General features: G+C 35.4%; 1 protein-coding gene across 2 annotated transcripts in view; it reads left to right on the top strand.

The window, feature by feature from the left end:
- Positions 1-12,195, top strand: part of RORA (RAR related orphan receptor A) — a 704,001-nt gene extending 691,806 nt beyond the window's left edge. For both annotated transcript variants that reach the window (XM_032417115.1, XM_032417116.1), the window contains 3 exons: positions 993-1,103; positions 2,039-2,151; positions 3,781-12,195. In XM_032417115.1, the coding sequence (XP_032273006.1) occupies positions 993-1,103; positions 2,039-2,151; positions 3,781-3,945 (389 nt within the window). In that variant the 3' untranslated portion in view covers positions 3,946-12,195. The remainder of the gene's footprint in view (positions 1-992; positions 1,104-2,038; positions 2,152-3,780) is intronic.
- The last annotated feature ends 390 nt before the right edge of the window (positions 12,196-12,585 follow it).

Raw genomic sequence — 12,585 nt, 5'->3', positions numbered from 1 at the left:
AAGAAGAATGAAACAGTATCCAAGATAAAGTTAAGTGATTTTGAAAACAGTTAAACGACAGAAGGTCTATATGCTTTAGGAAAGCTCATTGCCATTTAGATACATACACATAATATGCAAATCTGAAAGAGTAGACATCAAACTTAACCGATTTTTTTTTTTAGGATTTTATTTATTTATTTGAGAGAGAGAGAGAGCATGCACACAGTGGGGAGGAGCAGAGGAAGAGGGAGGAAAAGATTCCCTGCTGAGCAGGGAGTCCAACTTCAGGGCTCCATCCCACAACCCTGAGATCATGACCTGAGCTAGGGGCAGACACTTAACCAACTGAGCCACACAGGCATCCCCAAACTTAACCAATCTTTTGAGGATGGATTAGTATTTTATGGGACTTTCACATTCTATGTTTTCAGTTCTGTAATAGCTATAATGATTTTACCACCATACTGTGTCATTGGTTATCATTTTTTAAGCGTGGCTTAGATCAGATAGAGTAGAAAACAAAAAGATCAGTGAATGTAACATCTCAGTTAGATTGTAGATGTTTGAGTCTGTTGTTTAAGATTGTGGGTCCTGAAGTCAGGCAGCCTTGCTTTGAATTTCAGGTGGTTTCTTCCTACCTGTCTGAACTTAAGTAATTTTTCTCTCCAAATCTGTTTACTCACCTCTAAAATGGGAATAATTAATTAATAATCCCTCCCTCATAGAGTTGTTGTGAAGCAATAAGGTACCCAAAGGAACCTCTTAGAGTGGTACCTAATAGCATGCTAACCTTGCAACAAAAGTTCACTCTCATTATTTTGAATAGTGAGGATGGTGGTGATAGTGATGATGGCTAAACAGATTTTTCTTTTAAGATTTCAAACTGTTAAACTGTAGAAATGTTATTCCTATCTCCTTGGATCTTCAACTACTAGATCCCTCTTCACCTTATTCCATATTTTTCTCCAAGGATAATAACCAAAATCTTAAACTGTCTTTAACTTTGGCAGGTTGTGAAGATTTTATTAGCTTTGTATTTGAATTTGGAAAGAGTTTATGTTCTATGCACCTGACTGAAGATGAAATTGCATTATTTTCTGCATTTGTACTAATGTCAGCAGGTAAGATAACCAAATAACAATGAAATGCTTTAAAAATTGTCCAGGTAAAGAATTTCTACAAGGTACATAAGTTGTAATGGCTATAGAATATTCAGGTGCCTACCAAGAGAGAGTGTCACCCTTATTGAATCTAATTTTAAGTTTTATCAAACAGCAAGCCTCCCTCAACCCCCAACACATACATGTACCCGTTTAAGAAGATCTCATGCCATTCTGATACAATCTTAAAAAATGAAAGTTGAGTAAAACCCAGTCCACAATTAACCTCTTGATATCATGAGAAATGCTCTGGGAGAGTAGGGTTGCCCTTCTTAACACAAATCTCCAAAAGAACATGGTTTTTAAGACATCCTACTTTTTCTTAAGATTCATTTGGATGTCATCCACAAGTTTATCTGAATTTAATCTATGTTTTCAACTAGTACTGCCCCCTGGGGATAATCTGTTTTGCAAATTTACTGTCTTCTGTTTGGCATTCTTACACATAAAGACCAAATTCACAACCCTTAAGTCATTTGGAATGCTCTTGACAATTTTAGTTGCCTTGCATTATAAGGCAATTTTCATATTTGCCAGAAAGGCTAGCAGGATTGCTATGAGTATTTCATCCAGAAATATACTTATTAGAAAGATTTGAGCATCCATGGTGGTTTCATTTGCCCTTGTGTATGGCTTTAGATTTAAATGTCTATCCTTTTGGAAGGAGAGGACTCTCCCCTTCTTTAAGTATCAGTAAAAATGGAAAGCTTTACCACTCTATCGTAGATCAGTTTTTCACTGCTTTAGGAGCAAATCTTGAACAAGGAGTAAAACTGGCCTCTTGTTCTCTAATTTTGCATTGCGGCATAATAATCTGTGTCTAAGAGTCTGGAGGAATTGGGGTGTCCCGATACCACGTAGGAGAAATACTAAGAAGTATCATTTTTCATGTTTAGATCGCTCGTGGCTGCAGGAAAAGGTAAAAATTGAAAAACTGCAACAGAAAATTCAGCTAGCTCTTCAACATGTCCTGCAGAAGAATCACCGAGAAGATGGAATACTAACAAAGGTAAGAGGGAAAGGTGTCCAGTTGGCATGGCCTGAACTACCCCTTGCCACAGGTCTTGCTGCCAGCCACCCTTAGAGGTCATCTTACCAGCCCCCAGAGGTATCCATAAGCAATAGGCTACTGAAAAAAAAGAAGTATCTCCATTTCAAAAAACTTGGTTGGGCCAAAATTCAGGTTAAGTTCTACTTACCATTATTGGTTGTGAAGTGTCCTGCAATAATAGGGCAATGGTAGAAATTTTTTTTTAAGCGTGAATACATTCTGGAAATCCTCCTCCTATTCCATCTAAGTTGTGCATAAAGCAGAGTTAATGTTCTGCATTGATATAAATTAGAGAAAGAATCTTCAAATTTAGAAGGAGGAAGTTATGAAGGACTAAAACAAGCAGGATAATCACATATTCTAATATTAGTTCTATTTCCATTACATTCATTAGTAATCAACAGAAAGTGACTTTTGTATTTTCTTCATCAATTTCCCATTACTGCCCCGTATTCAAAGCATAAGGCTTCATTTTTGCTAATTATTACCTTTTGCAATAAAAATCTAATTAGGATGTCAATTTAAAATATGCTAATTTTCTTCAGTGCTAGCACTAGTGGTATGTATTTGGTCTTTGAAAAATCAGCCTTATTCTTTCTTAGACTATTTTATGTGTTTTGTTGTTCAAGAAGATGGATTTGAGAGGTTTGGGTTTCTCTTCCTGCTTTCTTTTCTTTTCTTCTGATAGCTAGATTAGGTCAGAGAGGGGAAGTTGGGGGTTAATTGCTGCTTTGTTTTTATTTTGCACCTGTTCAATGAGAGATTGAGGCAGGAATGGAAAACAAAAGAACTCTCCAGACCCTTACCTTCTTCTCCATCTTCTTGCCCCAATGCAAGGATACAGTTAGGTTCTTTCATTTTGGAGAGCACCTAGCACATGGACAAGATCCATCAAACATGTTTCTTAGGATTATTTTGGCTGAAGTAATACATCGTTTGTACAGTGTTTTGGAGTTTAAAAAGCATTGTTTCAGGCTGTTACTGTCTTCAACTGGTAAATGGTCAATGCTGAGACTTCCATCCAGGCCTTCTGACTATTCTTTCTTCTGAGCCTTTTACTCAGACCCAGAATTGGTTTGTCCAGGCCAAGGTCTTTCCAAGAAGAAACTCGTTGTCATTGGAGTTGGCTAGTCATGGTTCTGCATAAAATATGTAGGGGACGTGCTTATCTGCAGTTGCAGTGACCTCACCTGCCCATGACTGCTTCCTTGTCCTCTTTGTCACCAGATGTCTTCTTCCTCCACAGCGGTGGAGGGCAGGGTTGGGGATGGGAGAGCAGAAAGCATGTTGGAATAGGAGAAGGAGGTGAGACGCTTGGGTTCTTATCTCACCTCTGCCACGTTTGCTCATGAACATCTTTTCAGATTATTGTATTATTTGTCTTCAAATTTGTATTTAATGTATACCTGGTATTCCATGATATGCCTAAAATTTGTTTTTACCAATCCTCCTTCTGGGCAGAACACGTAAGCAGCTTTGAGTGTGTTTCACCTTTGTAAACAACGTTGTAAAGATCATCCAGATTCCCTGATTTTTGATGCTTATGTCTGTTCTCCCCTCACAACGTGTCCTTTCTTCCACTTACAGTTAATATGCAAGGTGTCTACATTAAGAGCCTTATGTGGACGACATACAGAAAAGCTAATGGCATTTAAAGCAATATACCCAGACATTGTGCGACTTCATTTTCCTCCATTATACAAGGAGTTGTTCACTTCAGAATTTGAGCCAGCAATGCAAATTGATGGGTAAATGTATCACCTAAGCACTTCTAGAATGTCTGAAGTACAAAACATGAAAAACAACCACAACAAAATTAACCGAGACACTTTATATGGCCCTGCACAGACCTGGAGCGCCAACACACTGCACATCTTTTGGTGATCGGGGTCAGGCAAAGGAGGGGAAACAATGAAAACAAATAAAAGTTGAACTTGTTTTTCTCATGCATATGATTTCCATTATGCCTACAGATATGGACCCTTTTTCTGTCTCAACTTCTTGATCATTGACCTCTGTTTACAACTGTAGGAGGGTACTAAAGTGGGAGGATTTCCTTTTCTTTGTAGCTCACTGCCCACAGACTTTCTGCAGAGTCACCAATCTGTTGGTACCAACAGAGAGCCCTGCAATAATCGGTACCTGGTGTGCAAAGCGGAGGTGGCGGCCTGACTTTGCACAACTTGCTCTTTGTTTCATGAAGGAAGTCTTTATGTTTTTCCACCGATTATTGCCAGTCAGCAGGATGGTATGAAAAGGGTCCATAGCACTAGCAACAATAGCATTATAATATATTACAGGGTAAATGGGCATGAAGACTATATATAGCTAAAAGAGATATTGTTTATATATTGTTTTAATTAATATAAAATGTAGTTACTGGTGTAGCTTTTCCTGTTGAATTGATAAGGCACTTTCATTTTGCACCTTTTTCTTTAAATGAAATGCTAGCGTGTTCACTGTCGTGTCGCATGTGCACCAGAAACACAAGTTTAACTGAGAAGGCTTGGAAGGAACGTCAGGAGGTATTTATGCTGCTGTTTACAAATGACTTTGAAAAGACTGGCTGGTCATATCTAGAAATCACGATGTGGATTATTATTATTATTATTTTTTTTTTTTACACTTCATTCGCAATTAGAAATGGAACTCTCCCTAAATTATACTTTGCTTCTTGGTAAGCTTAAGGATAGATGTGTTTATGCTTCATACAAAGTTGAATGATCGATTGGTGCTATGGACTTATACCATCATGCACATTATTTTTTTAAAAAAAGCTTTTTTAAATGCCACCTCATGGAGGCAGGGGAGGGAGGGGAGGCTCATTTCACACAATTCAGTACTTATATGGACTCAGTCTCCACTTGGAATTCTTATGCTTTGAGAACAAATCAGTAACCCAAATATTTATTGGAATTCAGCTTTTATTATAAGAAGGACCCAAAGATTATATCTGGAGCAAACACACACTGCCCGTGTGAGGACATGAAGCATTTACTTTGTGAACGGTTATGTTCTTGGTATAATCTAGGAACCCTAAGAGTATATCTCAGAGTGAACTAGCTCTAGACGAGCTGCCTCTAGATGCTATAATTCTAGAATATTGCGCTCCATATTTCACAGACAATGGATAGAAGGGCGAGGGAGGTATGTAACACTGAACCAGTTTCTCTTATTTAAATATTAAATATTTTAAGCATTCAAAGTGAAGTTGATGCTAGCCGCAAACATTTACTCTTGTATTTGTCTTCACTAGAAAACTGTGGACTGTAATTTATTTTATTAAATATTTAGAAGATTGTTTGGCTTTTGTGTTCAGGTGAGAAATATTGAATGTTTTTGTTTAATTTCATGTTTTGGAGGGTTTTTTTATTTTAATAATTCCCAGCGGGGGAAGGGAGAATGAACAGTCTGATATACACGTGCACATATTTTAAAAATAAGTGCCCTTTGGAAACGTAGGCATTAGAAGATGATTTTAGTCAGTCGGGGTGGGATTCAAACTTCTGGTCTGACATGAGAGACCATGTTTATACAGAAAAGGGAACATCTTCCCATAGCATAAAGGTGGGAGTTTCTAGGCAGCCTTTATGGCAGAGAAAGTGTCTCTACCACCAGGGTCCTCCTGAATCTTCCCTAGGAATTGTGGCTCCTGATGTCACGTGGATCACAGCACGGGCTTCCCAGAGCCCTTTACTCTGGCTTTAACTCCAACTGATTCTCTGACTTGTTTCCTGGGGGATTTGGAAAAGAGGAAGGAATTTTTCACACAGAAGTGTGTATGAAGCCTAAATAACATCTTAATTTTTTTTTCAAAAATATAGTAAGGGTTTAACCATAAATAGAAGACGAGAGTAATATTTACTTAAATTTCTTACAAGTATATTAAACTTTATGTGAGTGTTTATATAGAGAGGTTAACTATCAGCATATAGTATTTATATTTGGGCAAGAAGGGTTAAATCAAATTTTTTAATTTAAATAAGCATAGTTCCTTTAAAGATCAATAGTATTTATACTCTGAAAAGAGTACCAAGCTTAGTTCAGTTATTTATTTGTCCATTTTTTTTTTCCTATTGTTTCTCCTGGGGAGGGGGGAAATGGTGTGTTTTTATTTTGGTTTGATTCTTGTTTTTTGTTTTTTGTCATTCTGAGTCACTAAATTTGGGGATGGTTTTATTAGAGTATATTAACTTCTTTTTAACCAAAGCTTTCTGAATATGACCAGCCTCAGGTGCTAGCGCATTAAAGAGCAACTAAACCGAATTCCAGTGTCCATTTGTGAAGTGATAAGAGTTAATTGAACTTCTCTAAGGGTGAGAGAGAGCATAATGTTGAGCTTAAAAGAAATTCCTTTTCCCAGAAAGGATTTTGCATGTACCAAATGCAAAAAAAAAAAAAAAAAAAAAAAAAAAAGATGCTTGATCTCAGTAGTCGTCACGACATGGTGACATTGCTTTTAAAATAAACCAACATACATTGACATGATGCTGCTACCAGGTCTTTCTGAAAGAAAAGCAAGGTGAGGACTTTAAGAGCAAAATACGTTGCCAGTGTAGGGACAGAGCAGGGGAGGCATGCTCAGTGAACAGAGGGAACAACCATTATTTGGATCAAAGTTGGGATCTGAAGTTAAACAATAAATTCAGTTTAAAAAATTGACCTATAGAAAAGGATGTGAAAACCTTTGCGTTTTTATTTTCTTCTTATAGAAACACCTGTGTGATGACACAAACTACTTGGTGATACAGAATAATGATTGTTTAAGAGTTCTTATAATTAAAGTTTCCTAAACTTAAATATCCAGTAGTCTTTTAAAGATGGAATCACATCATTGTTATCCCAGCTGCTATGATCCCTTTTATATAGTTTTTTCATAGAGGGTACATAAGGCTTTTTGTACGAAGCCTGAATACCTTTGGTTACAGTGGTGTCAGATGGTGGCATATTCTGAAGAACCTGGCCTTGGTCACAATGAAAACAAAAGTGCAGATGAAAGTGCTTTTTTGGACAGTTTGCAAATTGTGTTAAAGCTATGGATTTTTTTTTTAAGTGTTCAGCATCCTAATTTGCGTTAAAGCTATGGATTTTTTAAAAAGTCTTCAGCATCCTAATTCACCCTTCCTAACTTAAGGAAAATATAACTTAAGACACTGCTTCTAAGTTTGGTTGTTCTTTATAGAGTGTGGATACCCAGATCTCTGTGAGCATATGGGGGTGGGCTGAGGGCCAGGTGAGGAGGGAGCGTGTGTGTGTGTGCGTGCACGCGCGCGCGCGTGTGTGTGTGTGTGGTTTTCGTGTGTATGATGTGCGTGTGTCGGACCGCTTCTAGGCTACTAAGTGTCAATGGAAAAGAAAATGTATTCAAAATACTTAAATCAAAACTAGAAGATGGGGGAAAAAAAGATTTATTCTATACAAAGCCTTGTCTGGACCACTTTAGAGAGACTTCTATTTTTTTAACCCTTCTATAAATATTTGATGGCACTTGAAATATTCCTGCAATAAAATGTGATTTGTGTAAAGAAAAAAAAAAGATTTTGTAATGTGAAACAAAGAAAGAAAGTAATGTAATTTTCTAAAAAAAAAAATACAAACAAACAAACTTTGTATTATTTTCTTGATGGAATTTGTCTATCTGTCTTTGGAAAACTTTTTATTTCATTGAATGTGCCATAGTAGAAATATGTGTTTTTAGTTTTAGACTAAGGAATAGCTGTTTGTGTTCCGACATTCCAAAATGCAAAACAACCTAGTAGAATCTTTAATGAAAAGGTTTAAGTAGGATGTAAGCTTCTCTCATTGTTGCTTTTTTGCACATGTTCTTCATTCCTCTCTAGTGCAATATGTACATAGAGCACTTGCGGGTGTACCTTGATCCCTCAGGGAAAAAAATACATATTTGTACAGTTTTGGTTTTTTGGTTGGTTTTTTGTTTTTTTGTTTTTTTGTTTTTGTTTTTTGCCTTTTGTTTTTGGCTAAGGAATGTCGATTGAATCACTTGTTATTGTTGAGGGGCAGCCAGATAATAATCCTAAAGCCACTGTTTTCAAACATTGATTGTTTAAATCATGTGTCCTTCCAGTGCTATTATTTTAAGATAATAATAATAATAAAAAGTTATTTTCTGACAGTTCTTTGTGCTGATTGGTGAAAAAAAAGGGTAAATAAGCACCTTATGATTGACTTACTGTGAATGACAATCCATCTTGATATCAACAATAGAAGCCCTATCACTTTGGAGTTGGGGTTAAGAGTCAGAAACAATGTGCTCAGGGATCTTCTAAAACTCTTCAAACAGGGTGGCCAGTACTACTGGGACAAATTGTGTTTTTTATTATTAATAATAGTGATAATGATACTATCCCTCAAGGCACAAGTGAACTGTATAGAATTGCCTGTGTGTGTGTGTGTGTGTGTGTGTGTGTGTGTGTAAACTCTTCACTATCGTCTCATTTTGTTGAGTTCAAAAACGTATGTGTTCTTCAGTCCCGTGTGGTTAAAAATGTTGAATAACTTCCAAAGCAGTATAAAGTTATGCCAATATGTTCGCGAGATAAATCAATAGGCAGTATACCAACAGAGAGCATCACTTCAAGTGCAGTCCTACCTACTCCATTTACTTCTAATAATTAAAATATTCATGCTAAATATATTCATAGCATTATATATTAGAAACTTTCCAATTCTACATGGTATGCAAAAAATTGTTTAAACCAGTAATGAGACAAGATCCCTGCCTATCAGTGCAGTAAAAGAGGTGAAAGTTTGAACACATTTTTTTCAAATGCCAGCAAATAACTTATCTTCACTGTGTTCTCTAGAAGCAAACCAAAAAATCCCTTTATGGAACACAGTTCTTTTACTTCTACACTTACAGTTTTCGTCTGTTGAATTAATACAAGAGCTAATGTTTAAAGACAAACAAAACCCACCTATGTAACAGCGCCACAGGCCGGCTTTTAGGGTTACATTTGACATTTTTGCAATATAGCTTCGTTCTCATGTTTCCATGTATTTTCATAAGGTCAGTGAACCTCAGTATAATTGTTGGCTTTTCTTCCATACCTGGAATACACATTCAGAAGAAGCTTTTACATATATTCTTACTACCATAGCAGAGTATAATTTGGGAAAACTTTCCATGTTGTTTAGATGAAAAAGAAACTTTGACCTTGTTGTTTTTGATAATAAAGACTATGGAAAATGCAGAAATCTCTCTTTCTCTCTCCACCTATATATATACATGTATTCATATATATATACATATATTCATATGTATTCATATACACACACACAAACAGGTTATTGACATTTTCACATACTGTAGCACGTGATTGCCACATCTTATAAAGATATGCTACAACAGAACCCTATAAAAACAACTTTATACTATGGATCAGATTAACAGAAATATAATCGCAACAGTAAATCTTGACCTATTGCTAATAGTCTATGATACAAGTCTTCATTCTATCCCTAAACACTAGTATTATTAAAGAGGCCTTCCTATTATTGTTTATTCTTAAGATATGAGAAGGCTGACAACAATGTCTTTACAAAGCGATCGGTTTCACTTCTGGGTTAGTTGCTTGTTTGTGTAAGGAAGATCAGTTTTGTCAGGCTCTCAGAATAATTTTTAAAGTAATCCAGAAGCCTGGCTTTATACCAAGGAAATATAGATGGAGGGATCTCCATGTTTAACCAGACCCTCAGATCTTAGAGCAATAAATACATTCAGTCATTTACTTATTTATAAATGAATGACAGAATATTCAAAACAAATGAACAATGTTTTTTTCAGCAATGCAATATAACATGGAGGAAAGCATGTTAGGAAAGTGAATATGAATATTTTAAATAGATGCCTATAGAATCCGTGTTTGCTGTTTACATTTAGTGTGTCTGCCACATTTTCTTTTACTTTTTTCCTTCTGAGAACTAATGAAAGCTTGCTATTAGCTTTGACACACTGCACACACCATTATGTTGTTCTCTAAGAGCAAATAAATTCTCTCCAGTGTCCCGTGTGTTTCCTTTCTCACTCATTATTACTTTAATGTGGATGAAAACTATTTCTAGGAACTTGGTTATTATTGAACAGATTGCATATGTAAATGCAGATAATTCTCGAGCAATATAGTGAATATGATTTCACACAAAAAAAATCCGTATGTACTGTACACATCTTCCTGAATCCAAAATTCTCTTATCCACAGTGGTTTGAAATCTCATATAAAACAGTGGTAAATTTTTAAACATTAGGACATTAGCTGGCTGCTTCTTTAAATGTACCTGTATTGTCTTCCTGCTCCTTTTGTGGAGATGTGTTTTTGTATTGGATGTTTGGGCCAATGGGAGGCTTCAAGCTACAACATATTTTCCCAGTTTAAATATATTTAACATATGACAAACCCCAGACAAGGCTTTTAATATGTATAAAGAACTGCAGTGTTAGGTGGTTTATTTGCAAACCGTTTTCAATGTTGTCCATTTTTATGGCACCTTTAACAATATTCTTGTTTCCAAAGTACAAAAAAAAAAAAAATAGGTTAAATAATCTAGCCATAACTGAATGTCAAGCAATAAAACAAATGACTTTTGTGCATAGACTTAAAAAAATACAAATCTTAGACATCTGCATGTAAATGCAATCTCTTGTTTACTGCTTTCTTCAACTTGAGCAATTGATTCCTTATTTACTATTAACTTAAGAACTTGTAATGGCCTGTACACATTTTCTCTCTTACTCTTCTTTCAAATTTACCTTTGTCCCTGCTTTTAAGTCATAATATTTAATGTTGTTCTGCACATCTCTATACAGTTAACTTTTGGGCTTTCATTCTGTATAGATAAGAAAATGTTATATTATAAACAGCCTACTCAGTGCAAATATTTATCTGTTTATCAAATCCACAATATGCTGTATAATACTGGTTTTACTATATAATCTATTTTAGACATAGCTGTTTAGAACTAGAGTGTGCTATTTTTGTGTTTTTCTGATGTGTGGTGCTAGATAAGTTACTTTTGTGAACAAAAAAAAGTCCCTTTTATTCCTAGACAATACCACCTTTGGGTCTTGTTAATTTCACTGAGTATAACTCTATATTTGTATATATATATACATAAATATATATCTACCTGTTCCCAACTAGCAGCTGTATCAGAGTGCTGGATTTGGGACATGCTTTTCTCTTTAAATACATAATATCATTATATAAATTATTCTAGAGTGTATTTAATTAGGATAAAATTACTTCCTTAGTATGGATATTTGACATCTATAGGGTGAATTTGTTTATAAATATGGATATATGAAAACTTAGCATTTACTTTATGTTTGCTACTTGGCTTTATACCGTATCTCCTGAGCTGAAAAATAATTTGCCAGGCCTTCGAGATCTAAAGAAACACTCTAGTTTAATGGAGTAATATTTCTTTTTTCTTACTAAGGAATTATATTATTGGCACCTGACAGAGTTGTGTACTTAGCTCCTATTATAGATAATAGGCATTTCTATAAAATATCCTTGGTGGCTTGATGGCAGAATAAACCTTTCCCCTCCTACCTGAGCCATGAGAAGCATGGAGACATCCGCTATCATGGCAGAAAGCAAATTTGACAAGGGACGTTCTGTTTCAATATGACCTCAACCCAGTTCCATGAACTGAGTGAAAGACCTTCGTTTTAAAAGTCATTTAATAATGAGCTTAAACTCTTTCACCTCTTCTCCCAAGACCTATTGGCATTGTTAAAAATCAAAGTATATCAAATATCTAACTAAGGATGTAGTTAACCTTATTAAATATTGATTAGAATTGTTCTGTAATATTACTGAATTTGTAAGATCTTTAGCAAAGATTTTTGAGCAATTTATAAATATAGAGCAAATGTTTCTGTTTACTGCACTTTTTGTAATTGAAGGTGATAAATTCTCAAGCCATGGTTATTGGCTTCCATGCACTGCATATTTACCCACAATTCTAGACATTTTCCATTTTTATGGAAGAGTTGCTGTTACCTTAGTTATAAATGCAATCATGTGGTTAATGAGAGCGAATGCTAATAGTTAACCTTTTGAAGTGAATTGGCTACAGTTTAGGGAGAAATCTCTTTTACTACAAATCACGTCATTCCTTATTGCTTCACTTAGAGATTGAAACCTATTGTTTTTATTTTTGTTCTTTAAGCACCATTTAGTATCCTAAACTTCCTGAGAGTAGAGATTGTATCTCTTTGTGTCTACACGATGGCCAGCACATGTCAGCATTTGATAATTGTTAAATGACAAGTGTGCCCAAATTAAAATTTTTTCCTGGGATTTTTTTTTTTTTTTGGTAAATTTATAAAGTATGTCAAGCCTTATGGTTAACAATTTCTTCTACAAT

This window comes from Phoca vitulina, unplaced genomic scaffold (assembly GCF_004348235.1).
Source record: "Phoca vitulina isolate PV1807 unplaced genomic scaffold, GSC_HSeal_1.0 scaffold20, whole genome shotgun sequence".
Lineage (NCBI taxonomy): Eukaryota > Metazoa > Chordata > Mammalia > Carnivora > Phocidae > Phoca > Phoca vitulina.
This window is presented reverse-complemented; position numbering and strand designations above follow the sequence as displayed.